Consider the following 20,917-nt stretch of genomic DNA (forward strand, 5'->3'; position numbering starts at 1 on the left):
GCCCGCGTCGACTCGCCTGCAGACAGCTCCGCTCGAGCTCGCCTGCAAGATCTCGCGTCGACCTCGCCTGTTGACCCTCTTCGAGCTCGCCTACAATCAGCCGCGACCTCGTTTGAAAGTCGTCGAGGACCTCGCCTGCAGCCAGTGACTTCGATCTCGAGCTCGCCTTGACCTGGACCTCGCCTGAAGCCTGTCAAGGTTGCTGAACATCGAACACGAGGTCGCCTTGCCTTCGCGCTCGCCTGAAAGCTCTCCGCTGACAGGTTTGGGTCTACACCCGTTTTCCAACAAGTTGCGTCTCGATTACATTAATGCTCACTCTCTACAATCGTGCACTTGATCATAAAAATTTAATTTAGGATGAAGAATTAAAGATAATGGATTGCGTCAAGATAAAGGTATCATGAAATAAAAAGGTAAATAATCTATCAAAAGTAGTGTCAACGCTAAATTTTGGGTTCTATTTTGCTTCCCAAATGCCTTTTGTTTAGCACCGTGGATGACTCAGATGTTTGAGAGGTTCAAACACGGTTCTCACGGTTTTCTGTTTGATTCCAACTAGCTTCATTATAAAAAAAAGTCTTTTGTTTGGCTTTCATGTTACCTTGTAAATCATAAATTTCCTTTTTTCAGAAAGAAAAATTTCCCAAGGACCCAAAATATAGGACCAACATGAGGGACAAGTGGGATGTCCTCCTCCTATTGCATAATGATCTGATCATCATTAATGATAGTCAGATTATTATGCAATAGGAGGGGAACACCTCACTTGTCCTCCATATTTGTCTCATATTTTAAGTCCCTCTAGCAAAGCTCTTTGGGTTATAACTATCGTATATTGCGATTTGACAAGATAACTATGCAAAATGAACGCTCATCCAGATTACATTCCCATTGAAGGAAAAAAAAAATCATACCAATAATTAAAAAAAATAGATATTGCGCTAGTGGAGCAAGCAAAGATTCTAATGTACCGTGATTGAGCGACGGAGGCTGCTTACATCTATCATGAAGCACCCACTTCGCACAATTTTTTGTCAAGGGCGCGCTTTGGAGATTGAAGCGGACTCAAATATTCTTCGCTATCCTCCGTACAGTATATTCAAAATTCTTTTAGGATGAGTATAATACGCAGTATTTGTACAATTTTAGTTGAAAATGGAAAATAAACATCAATATCAATTATTGCTAAGTATTCATAGCTTCGGAGTAGGTTCACAAATCCAAGACCGAGTATTTCATCTTTGAAACAATTTTCAAACCGAGTAGCGTACCGTACAAACAATATCGCATACGCTTAAAACGATGAAGAGCCATGTAACAATATCGCATGACTACTTTTTTTTTTACCCATAACAGCTTTCCTCTTCTCCGTCGCGGGCTTAATTAAGTTAAAACATGTAGTGTTTGGCCTTAATTTGTTGGGGTTATGGCCTCAGTTCAAGGGTTTGCAAGCACAAAGAGAAAAAACAAACAAGGGCAAAATAAACCAAATGAGCTTTGTTAAATTTTAAACAAACTGAATCCTGGGCTATATTTGGAACCGGACCAAAATAAACCAAATGAGCTTTGGTTTGGTCGAATGCACAAATAAATTAAAGAAAGAGAGTTTTTTTCATTCCAAAGTAAGATATGAACGAAGAAATCTAAGAAATACATGGAATACGTGACGGACAAAAGAATACAAGGCAAATCAACGGGAAACAAAAAAAAATCTATGATCCAACTGACGAAAAGAGTGTTAAGAGCTAGAGAATCAGGAGAGCAGTCAGTATGGTTAGCTTGGGTTGAGATTTATTTAATCCAAACATGCTCTCAAACAAAACCGAACCGTCCGAATTCAACAGGTTTGATCAACTTTAACTAGTTCAACTTCGATAGGTTCAATCAGCTTTAATCAGTTCAAACCGATCAGTGCTCACCCCTAAATCTGTTGATGATTTCAGCCATGTTTTCACTATATCACGGAAATCCCAGCAACTCGGTCAATAATACCGTCTCAACTAAATCCAAAATTTCAAAATACATGTTCATTGGATATTGTGGTGACATCCAAGTCAGTCAGACAAGCATNAAACTACATGATGAAATCATTTGTTACTCTAGCTGCGCTCTTAGCCAAACGCATAACAATCACAAATTATAAAGAACTCAACACTAGCTTTTGCCACCCTCTGAATGAATCAAGTCATCTTCAACAATAAAATCATATATAAATCCTATGTCAACCTTAGTAGGCATCTCGCGCATCGACTACTACATGCATTAGGACAAACAATCACATTTCAAAAACACATACTATCATCCAAAAAAACTTATCTGAGAACTGTCCTTCATCCACAGGCTAACAAATATCTGAGGGCCAGAATTCTGACACAAAAACCCAACAATGAATTTTATAGCATAGTAAATATGGATGGTCCTTCCCTAAATATCTGAAATCATCAAAATCAAACTTACGGATAACTACTCCTCAGCAATTGTGCCCTTCTCACTGACATAAATACCATCGAGAAACTTCCTAATGTCCTTGTTCTTCACATGGCACTTCTGTTTAATGACAAAAAAGAGTAGGAAAAGTTTTAAAAATTGATCGGAGATGATACAGAATAAATAGTAAACTGGACTGCTTTCAGCATGCACAAAATGTATATATTGAGGTGCAAAACCTAGCATTATTGTTCTTTCATGAAACTGATGCAACTAATTAAGTGCCCCAATATCCAAGTAAGGGATCTTCCATCCTCTTCCATTCTCCCCTTTACCGTTTTACCGCAATATATTTAGCCAAAGGATTGATTGCGGATATACACCCTGTATTAGGATGAAATAGTCACTTGTACTCCCTAAACTTTTTTTTTAGTACTTACACCCCTTGGAATCTGAAACGATGTTTCACTCCCCCCACAATTTAGAGAGCAATAAGTATTTTCTCCCCATTAAACTGAACATAAAGATAATTTATCATCACGACATTTTAGACATTTTCAGCTAACTTGGAAAACAACGTCATCTGGACTTCAAAGGGGTGGTGGTTTAGGGGGCATAAATGGCTACATCTTATAGTAAAAGGCGGTGTTATATGCAATTAACCCCTGAATATAAGATGGGAAATTCCACTAGAATCTGGGAACCAGCTCTGAGCATGTTGGCTCTCCCACAATTAATAAGCAAGTGGTGTATATACTAACAGTCAAATTTCCTCTTAATGCATGCCTAACATATTCAAAGGTCAAACAAGCTAACCTGATTTATCAAAGCAGCAGATCGTGAGACAAGCTCGATATCATTGCCATCAAGAATAAGCTCATCCTTGACCTTCTCAGAACGAAGGATAGTCACACCATCAAGCATATCCACTTTCCTCACCTGTAAACAAGGTGGAATGACCTTCAAAATAGAGACACGCAAGGAAAAACTGATTGCATAATGATGTGATAAAATTCTATGTGATGCACTGCAATACAAATTTATGCTGTTCTGCAGTCTAAACTAGTGCAAAACACACAATGGAAAGATTTTTTTTATCATAATATGCTATTATTAACCCAGCTCTTGCTCTTTGATGAATAGAACTATATAAGATGAAAATATAAGGATTCCTCTAAGATTTTTGGTTTCTCATATCAAGTCACATCTATAAGAAAGGAGAAGAATAATAAGTACCACATGAAAGAAATTCAATATAACTACATAGATGGACCGAACACGATTTTAAGGACTATTGATACCATCTATCAAACTGAGGACATCATACATATATTACCAGCATGGTCTACGGGGTAAAAAGAAATTTATTTGCACATTTTTATGTAGAAAATGGCAGTAAGTTACTAGAAAGCAGTGATGCTCTATAAGGTTAACTATCCAGTGGATTCAAGTAAAATACACATGGCTAGACTGCGAGTTTAGATCCTGGCACGTCTTTTAAGAATCCGGAGCTGAAAACTAAGGTTATATTAGACAAAGCAGAAGTTTGATTCGAGAATCACTATTTCAGACTAATGCTAGAAATAACACAGCTCAATTTTCTATTTCATTCATTTTCTCTTAAAAAGTAACACTAGAAATATGGAACATAACTGTTTCAAAATAAGGTAACTCTATAACATATATCTCAGATCACGATTTTGATGGTGCCCATTAACTGGTCTCATGACTAGATGCCAAGTTCAAACAGATCATGATTCAGTTCACTGTGAAAACTTTTAGACTGGCCTTCTCAAAAAAAAAAAAAAATCATATCATGATGGTCTTTGACTCTTCCATGAGCAAGCCATTCACACATCATGACTAATTAACATTTGTTTAATAAACTTAACGAATCAGCACAAATTAACTGACCTTTATTGTTAACCAATAATTTGTTCAATCTATACCGTGCTTATTTAACTTAGGTGTGTGACTGAGCTAACTTATGATGATTAAGAGCATAAGTCCTTTTATGACAGAATTTGTCAAATGACATTTTAAGTTTCTAAATTCGTTCATATCACTCTAAATAAATTAGAAGCACTGTAGATGTTATATTTGGTAGAATCTCTCACGTGCGTGACTATACGACTATTGAGACATTAAAAGATATGAGTCTGACAGATGTTCTACATGTAATTTCATGATTATAGTGCTTAGGATAAATTTTCTTCAAGATCGTTACAAGTTCCTAAAATTTTCAGAAAAACTATAATATATCGGAGACTTCCACTAAGAAAAAATTGGCGTATACAGGTGTCAAACAAAGAGGGATAGCGTTTTACATTTCTCCATATTTTTCTAAGGTGAAAAACAGATGCATTTTTAATGCCATACATGAACCTATAAATCATATATACATATAAAAACATATATAACAGGTCTAAATGTTTGGATGTTTGAAAGATTGACATGCTTGATACCACAATCCATATGTCGGATTATAATAGAAAACAACTAGCTGATAGTATGATTTCCAATTTACAAGGTCTCAATAGATTAAAAACAACAAACTCAGACTTTATATAGGCTATATACTTTGTAAGTAAAATCTATAAATTTATAAAATAATAAGCACAACGAAATATTCTGATTACATGACACTTAAAAATATATTCTTGCAAGCTTGAGTTAAATTTGATAAATGTAATCAACGTCAATTGCATATTGGACCCTAAAGTATCAATTATTCACATGCATCTTCCTACTTTAAAAGACAATTTCATACATAAATACCCTCTTAATCTAAGAACCTTCTACATATAGATATTTGTTACCAAACTCTCTCTTCATCAGATACACTAACACCTTGTTTGGATGGAGGCTTATGGATGGAAGTTGAAGTGAAATTTCAATTTCACCTTGTTTTGGAGTTTTTTAAGGGGTTAGAGGATGGAATGGAAGGTTAAATTTCCTTCCATTTTCCTCCCCTCCAATTTGGGGTAGAGGATGGAATGAAAACCAATGTAAAATTTTACAATGAGATAAGACAATTATACCCTAATAACATTAAAATTAATGATATACTCCCAGATATTTTCCATCCTCTATAACCCCTCAAAAAAACTCCCAAACAAGTTGAAATTGAACTTCCATCCATTAATCCCCATCCAAACACGGTGTTAGCAAACTCCCAAACAAAGCATAAATGGGACCCTCAAAATGCCAATATTTTACATGAGAATTGTAAAGTAAAAATAATTACGAGAAAAGAACGGAAACCCTGACCTTTTTCTCGCCAAGAAAGTTCCTGATCTCGATACTCGAGTTCGAACCGCCAATGCTCGCATTGATAGGAAAGTGAGCGTAAACGAACCTCATCTTATACCGGTACCCCTTTGTGACCCCGGTGATGAGGTTCTGCACGTGACTGATCGCGGTCCTGATCGCCGCCATCGTCTTCCTCGATCCGAACCAGGCCTCGACCCGGAGCTTTCGGCCGCCGTCGAGGATCTGGAAGTCTAGGTTAAGGTGCTTGAAGTTGCGGGTGAGCTTACCGCGGGGCCCCTCGACTTCGAAGATCTTGGCGTTGACCTTAACCTTGACTCCCTCGGGGATGTCCATTGTTTGGGAGGAGAGGATCGTCTTCATCTTCGCTCTGATCTCTCGCTCACTCGCTCGAGGCTGCCGCCAAAAAATCGGAGAGAGAGAGAGGGAGGGAATGAAACCCTAGCTTTTGATCGATTTTATAATTGAGCGAAACGTTGTGGTTTTGTTTTTCTTGGGATGGGCTCATTGGATCTCAAGATTTATTCGGCCTGTTTAGAAATGGGTTTAGGCCAAAAGGCCCATATTTGGGCTGCTGCGGCTGTTTGGTTTGCTGATTGCATCTCTAATCCTGTCGATGCATGTGGGAAATTTTTAAAAACTCATACATAATATCTCTTTTTCTTTTCCCCCCCTTCTTTTTAACCTTTTTGCAATGAGTAATGAATATTAAAGAGGATTGCACAACGTCTGAAATACAATCGTCTTCCTTTTTTTTTGTGTGTGTGAATTTTGTTAACTATAGTGAATGGAATCAAATATTCTATCGGAGTAAGTGTACCTTTGGGGGATCACATTTGATGCATATCTCTTACGAGGCTACCCCGAATTCATAGTAGAAAAAGTGCTAATCGAACAGTGCATATAATACCATGATTTTAGACTCGCCGCGTCCCATTTTCTAATGTAGAGTTGTAAAATTCCTGCCAAATGCGTATGGAAAGAAATAACCCATAAATTGTATAGACTAGCTTCTCACGTGAAAGAGATTTTAAAAACCGTGTCGTTGCACGGGTCATCAGGAGGGCGCTCAACCTGTAAGTACATATTAGATATACATCATCATGAGGGATTTTAAATAAACTTAAGGACTAGACGAGATAATGAATTTTCTTGACAACTTACTCATGTTGCTTAAAAAAAAAGGTTAATTGCAGATACGTCCCCTTACCACCGCCCACTTTGCATATAGACCCATGTAGTCCTATTTGTATGGATAGATCTCTATACTATTTGTCCAAGTCCTCCTGAGTGAATCTTTCTTTTACTCTTAAAAGGATACAAAGAAAGTTCACTCTGGCGGTCTATCTGCACGAACAGAACTAGGGGGGTCTATATGCAATTGGGCTACAGTACATAGGGCCTACATGCAATTAACCAAAAAAAAAAAGAGTAGTAAGAACTTGAAACTTGCGTATCCTCTTTTACAGCGTATCCTCTTTCCAACAGAAAGTAGGCAAATCTTGCTTTAATGAATATGAACTCCACTACCAGCTGATTAGTGCCAGCCAGTGACGCACCCCCAGAAACCTACAAAAGATTACATGACATATAAACTATAAACTACAAACTAAAAGAGGGGGAAGAATCCACTTTCAGGTTGGGAGAGGATGGGCTCCGTGAAATCAGTTGCACCTTATTTGGGCATGACCATAGTCCAATTAGCTTATGGTGGATCCAACATTTTAGGGAAGCTCGCCTTGGAGCGAGGACTCAGCTACCTCGTCTTCATCGTGTATCGTCATCTCATCGCCACGGCGATCTTGGGTCCTCTTGCCTATGTGCTTGAGAGGTCAGGCAGTTAGATCGAATGTTTTTCTCATGCCAAAGGCTTAATTAATTGCATTCTGGTGCCCCAAAGTTTAGCCCATTATGAACTTTGCCCATTTGATACTCCAAAGTTTTATATTTTTACCCATTTGATAATTCAGTGTTCCTGAAAGTTGAACTTCGGTATCCTCCGTATAGGGATGTACACAGTAACTTTCCCACTAATTTTTGGGCGTACGTTTATAATGACTAGATGAGTCTAAAAGTCCAAATCAGATTACATGTTAACCGCATGATCTCAATTCAACAGAAAAGTAAAAAAACCTGAAAATATGGGGGTGTTAATTATTAAATGGGTAAAAATAAACTCTGGGTATCAAAGTTCAAATTGGGTGAACGTTAGGGGTATTAGATGGGAAAAATAAAGCTCGGGATATCAAAGTTCATATCAGGTGAAACTTTAGTATATCAAAGCGCAATTAAGCTTATACAAAGTGTAGACAGATATTTTGAGCTATTTACATGTTTCAGAGTTAATTCGTGTAGAAAACAGAGAACAAAACTCTCGTTGTCCATACTCTTCAAGATCTTCAACCTCGCGTTGTTTGGGACGACGATACACCAGAATGTGTATTATGCAGGGCTTGATTGCACATCTCCAACAGTGGCAGGTGCCATGGGTAGCGTTATTCCTGCTCTTACTTTCACTCTGGCAGTTTTCTTAAGGTGAACTCACGTACACAAATATGTCAAAAAACAGTTCAAACACAAATAATTCAGGGTTGAAATTTGAAATTTGAGTTACAAAGGAATAAGCACACTCCAATGCCAATGTGTATGTGCGCACATAAATTTATTGAAATTGGTTTGGTGATTGCCATAGTTTTTCTTCTTACCAGGATGGAGGAGATAAAGATTAAGAAAGCGAAGGGGAGGGCAAAGATAATAGGAGCTTTAGTTTGTATTACTGGAGCTCTTTTATTTACTTTTTGGCAAGGCCCTCTCCTCCCTGGATTTGTTAAGAGGCCTTTGATTACAGTTCAAGGAAAAAATTCTGGCCATGGGTCAAAACATTATAAAGACGATTGGATCAAAGGTTCAGTTCTTATACTAACCAGCCATGTTGCATTTAGTGCATGGCTCATTCTTCAGGTTAGTCTTCTTTAATGTGTTGCTATCATATTTCTGAACATTATATTATACATCGGCCTTTAGGGGCTGTTTGATTCCCTGTTTTTGAGGGAAAAGCTCTCTTGAAAGCCTGTCAAAAGTGCCAAAAGTATCACTTTTTGGCAGGCTTTCAGTCAAAATCTTCTTTTTTATAGGTGATTTTGGCTGAAAGCCTACCAAAAAGTGACACTTTTGACAGGCTTTCAAAAGAGCATTTCCCTCAAAAATAGGTAACCAAACAGCCCTTAGTTGTAAAAGTTACTAAAGATGATGTGTGTACTTGTCAAAAACAATTTGCTCTTTCTTAAAGGGTGAAAGGGTGAAAGAGTACCCCCAAAATAAAATAAAATAAAATAAAAAAGAGGAGGTCTATCTGCAGAAAATTAAACCGGAAGGATCGAAACAACGAGACTATATGAGGCTACAACGATTACTCATGTCAAAATCTGTATGAGCTGTGTTGACGTTAGTTGGTGGTTTTTATTTATTTATTTACAACTTCAGTTATAGCTGCATTTATCAGTTGCAGATGAAATAAACAGTTGCAAACTGATCCAATATGTCCCGATTACACAGTTTAACCAAACAAATGTTAGGATCATTAAAATGAACAATTTAACTTTTTGGATGCAATCTTATTAACTACAATAATTTTTCTACAGGCAATGGTTTATGAGGTTTATCCTGCAAGATTATCGACAAACACCTTGATCTGCTTCTTTGCATCACTTCAGTCTTCAGCACTCGCGCTTATATTTGATAGGAATACGTCCTCATGGAAATTAGATTGGAACATTCAGCTTCTAACAATTGTATATTCTGTATGTAAATTCCTTCTCTCATTACTTAGGAAACCTTATTGGTCCTTAAATATTTCATTATAAGTTGTATTTTTTTTATGCAGGGAATCGTGATATCTTGCCTTGCATATTACTTGCAAACATTTTGTATTAGCAAGAAAGGGCCGGTCTTTGCTGCTATGTTCAGTCCAGTGCTGCTTGTTGTAGTTGGACTCTTCTCTGTCTTGTTTTTTGCTGAAAGACTTCATTTGGGCAGGTGAGCAGCAATACTTTATTTAGACATGCTTAATATATTCTGATAACCTTGAATTGACAATCTTATGGCTTTCTATATAGCTTGATTGGGGCTCTTGTCATAATTTTGGGACTTTACACAGTGCTATGGGGGAAAAGCAAAGACTCTGATGAAGACCACAAAGAAAATGCAAAAACTTTATCTTCAAGTACCGAGTCCCATCCTGTTTAATGTGAAAATTTGAGGGTTTGGGTATGAATTTTGTAATAATCAAATGGGTTTTCCAATAAATATCCTTTCTGAAACTTTGTGGGGGTGTTTGACATAGGACCCTAAACTTTGTTTGTCTCATGTAATCCCCTCAACTTTAGGACGTCTCACAAACTACTTGAACTTTGACATTTTCCTACTAGACCCCCTACATGTAATTTATAAAATTTCCTTGAGAAAAAAAAATCTAAAAATTTTGTCATTTGTCATTTATAGACAATACAATCCCTCCCTTAAATTTAAATTTTTTTTCTCACTCAGGGAATTATTAATTATTCACAAATTCCAATCATATGAAATTGGGTATTGTGAGATACTCAAATGTTCAGGGATTTTATGTGAGATAAAAAGAAGTTCACGGATATCTTTGTGAGTTAAAAAATGTTTAAAGATGTTATGTTAGAAACCGCCCAAAGTTCAAGGGTTTTGTGAAATTAACCTTAATCAAACTGCATTGAAGCATATCTTTTATCTCAAGATTACCATTATGATTTATTCTGTGCAAGAAATGTAAATTATTTTAGAAAATTTGTGTGTGAGTCTTGGCACAATAGTAAAGTTGCCTCTTTGTGTCCTGGGATCATGACTTCAAATCTTTGAAACAGTTTTTTCCATATGAGGAGAATGCAACATACATCTGACGATCCTCAGTGCTCATAACGATGGAAGCCTCGTGCATTGAGCCACACCTCTAATTTCATCTTCTTTTACATAGCCCAATAGTATCACCATTTTCTCGAACATAATTAATTTGCATTGGTCTAATCCATCCGAAGATAAAAAAAGAGGAAAACGATAATTGTACTATAAGTTTTATACAAGCAGTAACAAATATGTGGGGTCCTTTCTTGAAAATTGTCAAGAAAAATAATGAATAGCCATGGACCCCAATTTTCTTTTGGGTGAATACAAAAGTAATTTAAGTTTTATTGATGTTCGATGTCACACAGACTATTAATCCAGAAGAGGATGCTTGCGGGGTGATGAAGGATGATGAAGGGGATCTCTTCCTTTCCCGACTTTATGTCTAGCCACCGAGTTAGAGTTTGCGATCTGCACAGAAGAAGTCGTGAGAGGGCGGGGTGATGATTCCCCCGTGGTACCTCCGACGATCAAGTCAGTTGATGAACTTGAGCTTGAGTAGAGTAATAGAACTATGTGTTCTTATGCTATGTGCATTCCGCCGACGCCGACCGAGTTCGCCACTGTCCCGTCACCGCAGCCCCTCGCCGGAGCTCTTCCCGATGCCGTGCCCCCACGTCGGATCCTAACCGTGCCGTCGACGTTGATTCGTTCGACAAAAACCCGAGGCAAGATCCCGATATTCTATTTGACTCGTCGTTTCAATTTTTAGACATATTATGAATTGATTATATGCTTGGGCTAGATTGTAATTTAATTATGTAGTAGTATGAATATTGTGATATCATGCGTAGATTTGTTGATGAATGATATTAAGTATTATTATGGTAGGTTATTTGTGAATTGATGAATATAACATAACAAGTTTGTATTTTGAAAGCTGGATAAAATTTATGAGATATTATTGAAAAAGAAAAATAGAAATTATTTATAAAGGAAAAAATATTAACAAAAAGAATATTTTAAAAGTTATTTTAGAGTTATTATAGTAATGAGAAAAGGATTTACTTTGTGTAAAAGGGATTATTTTTGAATAATAATTTAAAAGAGTTATTTTATAAAAAGATTATTTTTTAAATGAATAAATTTATGATTTTTAAAGATAGTTCTGAATTAATATAATGAGAAACAATTTTAAAAAGATTTATTGGATGAAATTGGTTTTCATGCATGATTATGCTGTTCATACTTTCTGTATTATTCGTAGTTACTATTCATATCTTATGATCTTTATTTTAGTATATTCGATATGACATGATTTTCGTTGCACATGATTGGTTGTATTCATTTATTATCTCCTTGATGTGTTTGAGAACCTTAGTAGTTCATGACTTAGTGGCCTCGTACGTCATGAACAAACCTAGTGACATGTGTGGGTGTATTGACTGAGTTTAGGCGGTGAACCCGAGTTTCAGTGAGGATTATGATTGATTTAGAAAAACGGGAAGAGTTAGGATGGAGAATTCTTGGTTCATGTGATCGGATGTGGATGTTTATGTATTTTCCAGGCTCGCACCAGTGGATCGTTTCACTCTGGGATGGGTCTGAGGAGCAGTGATATCGTGATTGTATATCGTGGATGTTGTTTATTTTTCAGGCTCGCACCAGTGGATCGTTTCACTATGGGGTGGGTCTGAGGAGCAGTGATATCGTGATTGTATATCGTGGATGTTATTTATTTTCCAGGCTCGCACCAGTGGATCGTTTCACTCTGGGGTGGGTCTGAGGAGCAATGATATCATGATTGTATATCGTGGATGTTGGTTATTTTCCAGGCTCGCACCAGTGGATCGTTTTACTCTGGGGTGGGTCTGAGGAGCAGGGATATCATTGCACGCATAAGTGAGATTTGGACCAGTGGCTTATTATAGGATGGCTAGTTACATGACCTTGTTACTTAGATGTTTATGGATTCTTGTGAGATATAGGCCAGTTATATTTTTCATACCTAGATCGGGATTAATATTTAATTTTTTACAATTTAAGACATATGGTATATACTGTTTTCGTCGAAAGTTGCCTTCATCATTGATTTTATTAAACTTCAAATGTTACAAATGAATTCAAACAACAAAGAAATAAATAAATAAAAATTACAACTTTCTTGAAAATAAACACAAGATCCGTTCGTCGTCTCTTGCTTGCGTGGGTCTTTAGCCTGTGACGGGGACGTCGATATCCGTGGACTACCTGGCAATCAGATCTGATCCAGAGCTTCGTCGATCCGCGAGGAGATCTAGAAACTTGAAGCGCCTATCTCGATAAAAGTGAGATATTTGCTCTTCTTAGTATTACTACAACGGGATAATACTAAGGATCGGGTACGGGTGATGTAGATCTGACGAAGAAACTCTCTTGCGTTGAAGTGCTCGATCACTCTTCACTCCGGCAGGGCTTCGCCAATTCTCCAAAACTTCAGTTCTGAAAAAATGAGGGCCTGGGGCTTGTATTTATAGGCTTGAGGGGTTGCGGAGCGATTAAAACCACCTAAAGGGCCCAAATCCGCGTTGGAGACACCCTAGGGTGTCTCACAAAATCCGAGACACCCTAGGGTGTCTCCCAAAATCCGAGACAGTTTGTACCCTCTTCAGTATTTTAGCTCTAATTCTCTCATCTGAACTCGGATTTGAATGATTCAAGATGTATTGGAAAGCTGACAAAGAGAGCTACAACTTTCATGTTTTAAGTTTCTTCAGATTCTAACGGGATCATGGTCAGAACAGCTTCACAAGTTCTGAGATACCTTTGGGTGTCTCCAACTTGTGTGGACACCCTGGGGTGTCTCCAACTTGTGCGGACACCCTGGGGTGTCTCCAACTTGTGCGGACACCCTGGGGTGTCTCCAACTTGTGCGGACATCCTAGGGTGTCTCAAACTGGGCCGAGACACTCCGTTATGCCTATTTGTCCGCTTCCACTGTAAATTCTTCGTCCGAACTCGGATTTGAGTGATTCCAAGTGCGTTGGAAAGTCGACGAGGAGTTCTATAAGCTCCAATGATTAGATCATCTGTGGAATCAACTGGGACACGAGGGGCGTGGCACCTTTTGTAGGCGACGCGGGGCTCTCGATCAATTCATATCCTCGTTATTTTGAAACTCCGACGCTTCACGTAGTTCGTTGATTCACTTCAAGCATTTGCCAATGTCAATCGAGCTTCTGTGAACCGGATAGTGACGTTTATCGTCGTTCTTTAACACTAAGCTGTTTGTGGAGACCTATAGGTAATTTTCGATGCCTACATATACATGAGGGTTTCCTTGTTTGGATTATTTCGCTAGACGTACTACGTCTCGAATTGTAGATTTTTAAGTATTAATTTTATCTAGTTGTATAACATTGTTACTTGGATGATTAGACTGATCACTAGCTGCATGATCTCGTTACCTAATCAATTTTGGATGCTTTGTGTTTATCATGTTTTAGTAGTGTTTTTGCTTGTTGATTTTGTCGGATTTCCTGTTGCACGTTCTTTTGTCATCCTGTTATCGTATCTTTTTCCATTTTGGTTTTCGTTGTTCTATTTGTTTATGGGGTCTTGTCGTGTGTCATGCACGCTGACGTACACCTGTTTTTTCTGGTGTACGTCAGACTTAGAGGAAGAACAGGTTCAGCTAGAAGATCATCAGGAGCCAGAGGATTCTCAGCAGGAGTGTCTTGTAGACGGAGCAGAAGAAGGAGTTGAAGCCTATTCTTTGAAGTTATTAGTTGATGGTTCTAGTTACTTTTGTAGTTCTTTCCATTCCTGCTTGAACAATGTATTTTGTATTTCTTCAGTATTTATTGTTTAGTTTTTGTATAAGGGCATGTTTGACCCATGTTTTTATGTCTCGGATGTTATCCCATTTGTGATATGATATTTTTTATTCTGAGTTTGTTTATTATGTTCTTACTGATTGTGATCGGGGACCTGAGACTTCGTATTGTATTTATTTCTAGACGCTTAGCGTATTAGGTTGAGGAGAAATATATTTATTCTCCTTGATCTAATACGTCGCGGGCTTGTTCACGTTCCGATTCCCGGGTATTTTGGGAAGCGGGGCGTGACATGCACATCAGCAAAATGGTGTCTCGGTAAGAAAACACCGTCATATTATGGAGACTACAAGATCACTACTCATTTCTAGCTCCATGCCTAAACAATTTTGGGCTGATGTTGTTGCTACAGCTGTGTATCTCATCAATTTGATGCCCTCTTTCAGTTCTTTATGGCATATCACTATTTGAAAAATTAACATCCTGTCGTCCCTCTTATTGACATCTTCGTGTGTTTGGCTGTACTTGTCTAGTTCTATTACCATCTCATGAAAGAGATAAGTTATATCCTCGTTCTGCGATTTGTATTTTTCTTGGATACAGTCTTGAGCACAAAGGATATCGCTGTTATGATCCAATTAAAAAGAGACTTCACATTTCTCGAGATGTGAGTTTTTTGGAGCATATTTTATATTACTCTAGACAGTCCCTCAATGACAATAATACATTACATACTTCCGTTGATCTTTCATTTATTGAGCTTACCACACCTTCGATTCTAGTAGATTCATCATCTTCATCTCCATCCTCTGATGATCACCAAAGTGTACATGTTCCAGTCTCACCTGTTGACCATTCAATCTCGACCTCGTATGATGATTCTTCACTAGCTGATTGTCGCTATCCTCTCCGTATTCATAAGGCAAAACAATTTTTTGGTTGTCTTTCTTCATCTTTTACTTCTAGTTTTCATACCATCTTGACAGCCATTCATTGGCATCATGAGCCTACATCTTATCGTCATGCTGCTTCTTCTCCTGAGTGGCGAGCAGCTATGGAAGAAGAGTTAACCGCCCTTCAAAAGACTGATACCTAAGATCTTGTCTCATTACCTCCATGCAAAGTCCTAATTAGTTGCAAATGGGTTTACAAAATTAAAACTTGTTCAGATTGTACAATAGATCGGTACAAGGCTCGTCTAGTTGCTCGAGGCTTTACCCAAGAATATGGGATTAATTATGAGGAGACTTTTTCTCCTGTGACTAAGATGACATCAATTCGAGCTCTTATTGCTATTGTTGCTGCTCAACAGTGGTCTCTCTATCATCTTGATGTGAAGAACACTTTTCTTCATGGTGATCTTCACGAAGAAGTTTATATGCAACCTCCTCCAGGTCTTCCTCATTTATCGGGTCAAGTTTGTCATCTTCGATGTGCATTATATGGTCTAAAACAAGCTCCTCGAGCCTAGTTTGAAAAATTTAGCTCTACAGTACTTAATATGGGCTTTATTAAGAGTGAGGCCGATCATGCAATGTTTGTTCATACCTCTAGTCGAGGACACACTATTCTTCTGCTTTATGTTGATGATATGGTCATTACTGGCAGTGATCCTTTATTTTTGAATACTATGAAGACTTCTCTACATCAAAAAGTTGAGATGAAAGATCTAGGGCATCTTTGATATTTTCTGGGACTCGAAGTTGCATATGGGCCACGAGGATATCTTCTTTCTCAACAAAAATACATTTCTGATCTTTTGGCTCGAGCTGAGTTGACTGGTGATCAGATCGCCGACACACCTATTCAGCTCCATAAAAAACTAGCACCTGATACAGGAGAACTCTTGGAAAATCCCACTCGATATCGTGAAATTGTTGGTGCTTTGGTGTATCTCACTATTTCTCGACCAGATATTGCTTTTGTTGTTCATGTGGTGAGTCAATTTGTTCAATCTCCTACCTCAATTCACTATGTTGCTGTACTTCGTATTCTACGCTATCTTCGTGACACTTCATCTAGAGCTCTTTTGTTTTCCTCAACATCAAACCTACAACTTCGTGCGTTCACTGACTCCAACTGGGCCGGTGACATTAGAGATCGTCGATCTATTACTGGTTTTTGTGTATTTCTTGGTGATACCCTAATATCATGGTGAACTAAGAAGCAAGATGTCTTCTCAAAATCTAGTGCCGAAGGGAGTATCGAGCTATGTCTAATACTACCTCTGAGATTATTTGGTTGCGATAGCTTCTATGTGACACGGGCATTGATTGTCTCTCCCCGACTCCTCTCTATTGCGACAATCAAAGTGCAATAAAAATTGCTACCAATCTAGTGTTTCATGAGCGCACAAAACACATTGAGATTGATTGTCATTTCATACGGTATCACTTTTCAAAGACTAAGGTGATCTCTCTATCATATGTGTCTTCTGAGCTCCAGCTTACTGATTTTTTTCACCAAAGCTCACACTTCCAAGCGTCACAAATTTCTACTTTCCAAACTCTCGGTGTTTGATCCACCATAAGTTTGACGAGGGGTGTTAGGAATATATTAGGAATATATTGTTGGATATTACGTTTATATGTATATTATATTCATACCTTGTATAGGAGATTATACACCTTATTAAGATGGAGAATATGCTGGAAAAAAATATATTATTCCTTGCCATATTTGTACAATATAACTTGTATATATTCATTGTTAATGAAGGAATACAATCAAGCCTTCTTGCTCAATAATTCTTCCTCAATTATCACCTTCGAGGGATGGTTTGCTTTATCGAAAGCGCTATAAGATTGTTTTTATTATGAGCTTAACTATTTTGTGTTTGGTTTTACTTTGAATTTCTTTTACGGTGTTCTCAAATTGGTTGAATTGAGGGTTAGGGCTAGTTAGGATTAGGAGTTACTTTTTGTGGGAGTTAGGTTAGATGAGTGGTTTCGAGTAAATACTAGGATGCAATCTTGTAAGCCTACTGAATTAGGTTTTGATTCAAGTAAATTCTTATCATAGTGAGGAAGTCTGTTCATGAGAAAGAAGAGTGGACGTATGGTTGTTTATCTGAACCATTATAAAATCTCGTGCTTTCTTGGTTGGTTACTTTTGGTGATTGTTATTTTATTTATCGCTTTTGTTTGATTTTTTTTTTCCAATGCATATTCTGTATTTTGACGAAAAGCTGTAGCAATCCTATTCACCTCCCTCTAGGCTTGCATCTCAGATCCACTAAGTGGTATCAGAGCCTCGTTACCCATCTTTAGCATTCACAACTTAGTGTAGAGATGTCTAATTTGATCCTAATTTAATAATTCTAATTAAAAACGTACTAAATAACATAAAATTATTTTGTTTATAAATGTTTTGTATATTCTAAGGGGGTGTTTGGTTCAATTTCTAGAAATTATAGGAAATGTTTTCCACCCAAAATATGATTTCCTTGTATTTCTTTAAAAAATTATAGGAAAAGTTTTAAGAAGTCAAAAAGTACCATGTTTCTTATTTTTTTTACTTTGCTTGTTTGGTTCAAAACAAGAAAATAGCTCATAACTTTATAGAAAATGGGTATGGGATGGGTTTTGTTGATTAAATAAGGAAGGTGTCAGATTTCTGTTGATGTCCTCTCATTTTGAGAGAAAATTGCTTTTTGTAAAATTTGATAGTTTTTGATATTTTATAGAAAATATTTTTATAAATTTTTTGTTGAACCAAACACAATTTACAGAAATCTATAGAAAACTTTTAATTATAAAATTGATATTTTCAGATATTTTAAGAAAAATTTTCTTAAAAAGTGTGCAACCAAACAGCCCCTAAAGATATCAAATTAATAATTTTATGGACTTTATAGCGTGATTGGAGGAGCTCTCGCCATAATTTCGAGAAAAGCAAAGATTCTGATGGCAGGCAAAGGATCTGATGAAGACTGGGAAAACATTGCAAAAGTTTTGTCTCCAGTCACTGAATACCATATTGTTTAACGTGGAAGTGATGATTGGACATGAACCTGGACTTATTTCAGACGCATCTATTTCCTCCTCAAAAGTTCTAAAGGGCGTATTTCTCTTTGTATTTCTTTTTTTCCTTTTCAAAGATAAATGTAATCTTTTGTTCTCGTGTAAATTTTGTCAGATAATATCGTGCTCCATAGTTGCCAATGTTACTATATAAAGTGGAAGGTGAAGAGAGAGTAAATTAATATTTTTTTTTTTACTTTTTAATTTTGTGCAGCTTATTCATTTTGAAACCCATTGTTTTAAATTTTTTTTTTTAATATTAAATCGACAACCGCTTCGGCCATCTTCCACTCATCTTGTGAGCAATCATTGCTTCCTAAATAAAAACACCCATGATCAGTCAAAAGGGTATGGAGGTGAGGAGAGGATTTCGGTTCGGCTTGTGCCTTTGTGTTGCTACGCGTCATCTTGTATAACTCCTCCAAAGGATGAGTCTATCTGATACAAGTTTGTTTGGCAACCTCCAAATAATAATTCACTTGACTAATAATCCACAAATATATTATAAGTCAAAGTGTTTGATAAATCTTGGTAAATTTAATAGATTATGATATGTTGTTAATATGCCGACGGTGAGCTTTTTCTAATAAGATGAATGACAATGTTAGAATCTCTCTTTGGTAGAGGGTTTTGGAGAGGAAGGTAATGTGGTGTGAGGTAAAGTGAAGAGAGAGAAAATGTCAAATGAAATAGAATTGCACACAAAAGTGAGATGAGAGAATGGGTAAAGGTAGTTAAAAAAAGAAACCCTAGATCGCCGCCTCAAACAAAAAACTCCTCTCATTCTCGTGTTCTCTCTGCGGAGATCATCAGAAAGAATCGACTTTGTTTTCGTTGTGGAGGATCGAAGCATATGGCGAGAAATTGTAGAGATCCAATGGTTTGCTTTCGATGTCAAGAGTTAGGGCATGAAGCTAGGAATTGTACCAAAGTTATGGGGAGAGGCCGAGGATTTGGAGGTACTCAAAACCCTAGAGGGGGTGGTGGTCGATCAAATCCTAGAGATGGGGGAGTCAATCTTGGTTCTGAAGGCAGATCTGGGCAAAATCCTAGAGGCGGTGGTGCTGGTCGAGCAAATCCATGGCAATGGCGGCGAGAGAGAGTAGCTTCTACATTTTCAACATCAAGAATTCAAGATCCAGTGCAAAAACAGGATAAATGCAAAAGATCCTTATCGGTGGTAGAGGAAGAAAATATTCAAGAAATTTGTTCCAAATTTCAAGATCAGGGACCAAGAGATTTTGGAGATCTTGAGGCAGAATTGAAAATTTCTGGTGAGCGTCCTCGTTTCTCTACTGCTATTCTTAAGTTTGAAGGAGAGGTTAACTCTGATTTTCAAAAATTTAGAAACTTTGCTGTGGTTTCGTTTGTTGAGGGAGGAAATATTTCTGTAGAAAGGTTGGAATTAGATTTGAGAACTCTTTTTCCTATGAATAAATACTGGGATGTTAGACTTTTTACTAATGGAGAAATGTTGGTTAGAATTCAACCATGGAAACAAATGGAGGATTTGATAAAGATGGGAGTTATTACTCTTCGTTCTTGTAAAATTAAACTCCGGAGATGGAATGCATGGGAAGGGAATGTTGTTGAAAAGAGAAATTCTCAGGTTTGGATTAAACTGAAAGGGGTTCCTCCTCATTTATGGAGTAAAGAGGCTTTTGGGTTGATGGTGAAACCTTTTGCGGCGGCGAGAGAGAGTAGCTTCTACATTTTCAACATCAAGAATTCAAGATCCAGTGCAAAAACAGGATAAATGCAAAAGATCCTTATCGGTGGTAGAGGAAGAAAATATTCAAGAAATTTGTTCCAAATTTCAAGATCAGGGACCAAGAGATTTTGGAGATCTTGAGGCAGAATTGAAAATTTCTGGTGAGCGTCCTCGTTTCTCTACTGCTATTCTTAAGTTTGAAGGAGAGGTTAACTCTGATTTTCAAAAATTTAGAAACTTTGCTGTGGTTTCGTTTGTTGAGGGAGGAAATATTTCTGTAGAAAGGTTGGAATTAGATTTGAGAACTCTTTTTCCTATGAATAAATACTGGGATGTTAGACTTTTTACTAATGGAGAAATGTTGGTTAGAATTCAACCATGGAAACAAATGGAGGATTTGATAAAGATGGGAGTTATTACTCTTCGTTCTTGTAAAATTAAACTCCGGAGATGGAATGCATGGGAAGGGAATGTTGTTGAAAAGAGAAATTCTCAGGTTTGGATTAAACTGAAAGGGGTTCCTCCTCATTTATGGAGTAAAGAGGCTTTTGGGTTGATGGTGAAACCTTTTGCTGATTTGGTTGATTTGGATCCTTTGACAAATGCTGGTACTGCTTTAATTGATGTTGTTTTACTTATCAGATGCTTGGAATATATTGATATTCCTAAAGTTTTGAAAATTCTGGTGGGGAAAATCAATATAATGTAGAGGTTTCTATTATGTCAGTTATGGAAGATATTGTGGAGGCAGAAAAGAAAAAACAAAAAGTAGATCATTTGGAAGATAACAATCAGAGTTCATA

At 37.2% G+C, this 20,917-nt stretch overlaps 3 protein-coding genes across 5 annotated transcripts; 2 read left to right on the forward strand and 1 right to left on the reverse strand.

Moving 5' to 3' along the window:
- LOC109825654 (60S ribosomal protein L9) lies at positions 2,180-6,147 on the reverse strand. The gene is made up of 3 exons (XM_020392518.1): positions 5,701-6,147; positions 3,247-3,369; positions 2,180-2,550 (listed from the first exon to the last, which is right to left on the reverse strand). Exons 1-3 carry the CDS (start codon positions 6,061-6,063, stop codon positions 2,467-2,469), a joined length of 570 nt encoding a protein of 189 aa, XP_020248107.1. The 5' UTR covers positions 6,064-6,147; the 3' UTR covers positions 2,180-2,466.
- On the forward strand, positions 7,318-10,107 carry LOC109826961 (WAT1-related protein At5g07050-like). Of its 3 annotated transcripts, none has more exons than XM_020393971.1 (6): positions 7,318-7,531; positions 8,041-8,235; positions 8,409-8,661; positions 9,342-9,500; positions 9,584-9,735; positions 9,816-10,107. In XM_020393971.1, the coding sequence occupies exons 1-6, from the start codon at positions 7,350-7,352 to the stop codon at positions 9,943-9,945; spliced, it is 1,071 nt and encodes a 356-aa protein (XP_020249560.1). In that variant the 5' UTR covers positions 7,318-7,349; the 3' UTR covers positions 9,946-10,107. The 3 variants fall into 3 exon arrangements, with proteins under 3 accessions (XP_020249560.1, XP_020249561.1, XP_020249562.1); XM_020393972.1 differs by having other exon boundaries at positions 8,056-8,235; XM_020393973.1 differs by lacking the exon at positions 8,041-8,235.
- Positions 15,649-16,539, forward strand: LOC109825431 (uncharacterized mitochondrial protein AtMg00810-like). Its single transcript, XM_020392287.1, has 3 exons — positions 15,649-15,798; positions 15,898-15,988; positions 16,085-16,539. Exons 1-3 carry the CDS (start codon positions 15,649-15,651, stop codon positions 16,537-16,539), a joined length of 696 nt encoding a protein of 231 aa, XP_020247876.1.

The sequence above is a fragment of the Asparagus officinalis genome, chromosome 10 (genome assembly GCF_001876935.1).
Source record: "Asparagus officinalis chromosome 10, Aspof.V1, whole genome shotgun sequence".
In the NCBI taxonomy this organism is placed as follows: domain Eukaryota; kingdom Viridiplantae; phylum Streptophyta; class Magnoliopsida; order Asparagales; family Asparagaceae; genus Asparagus; species Asparagus officinalis.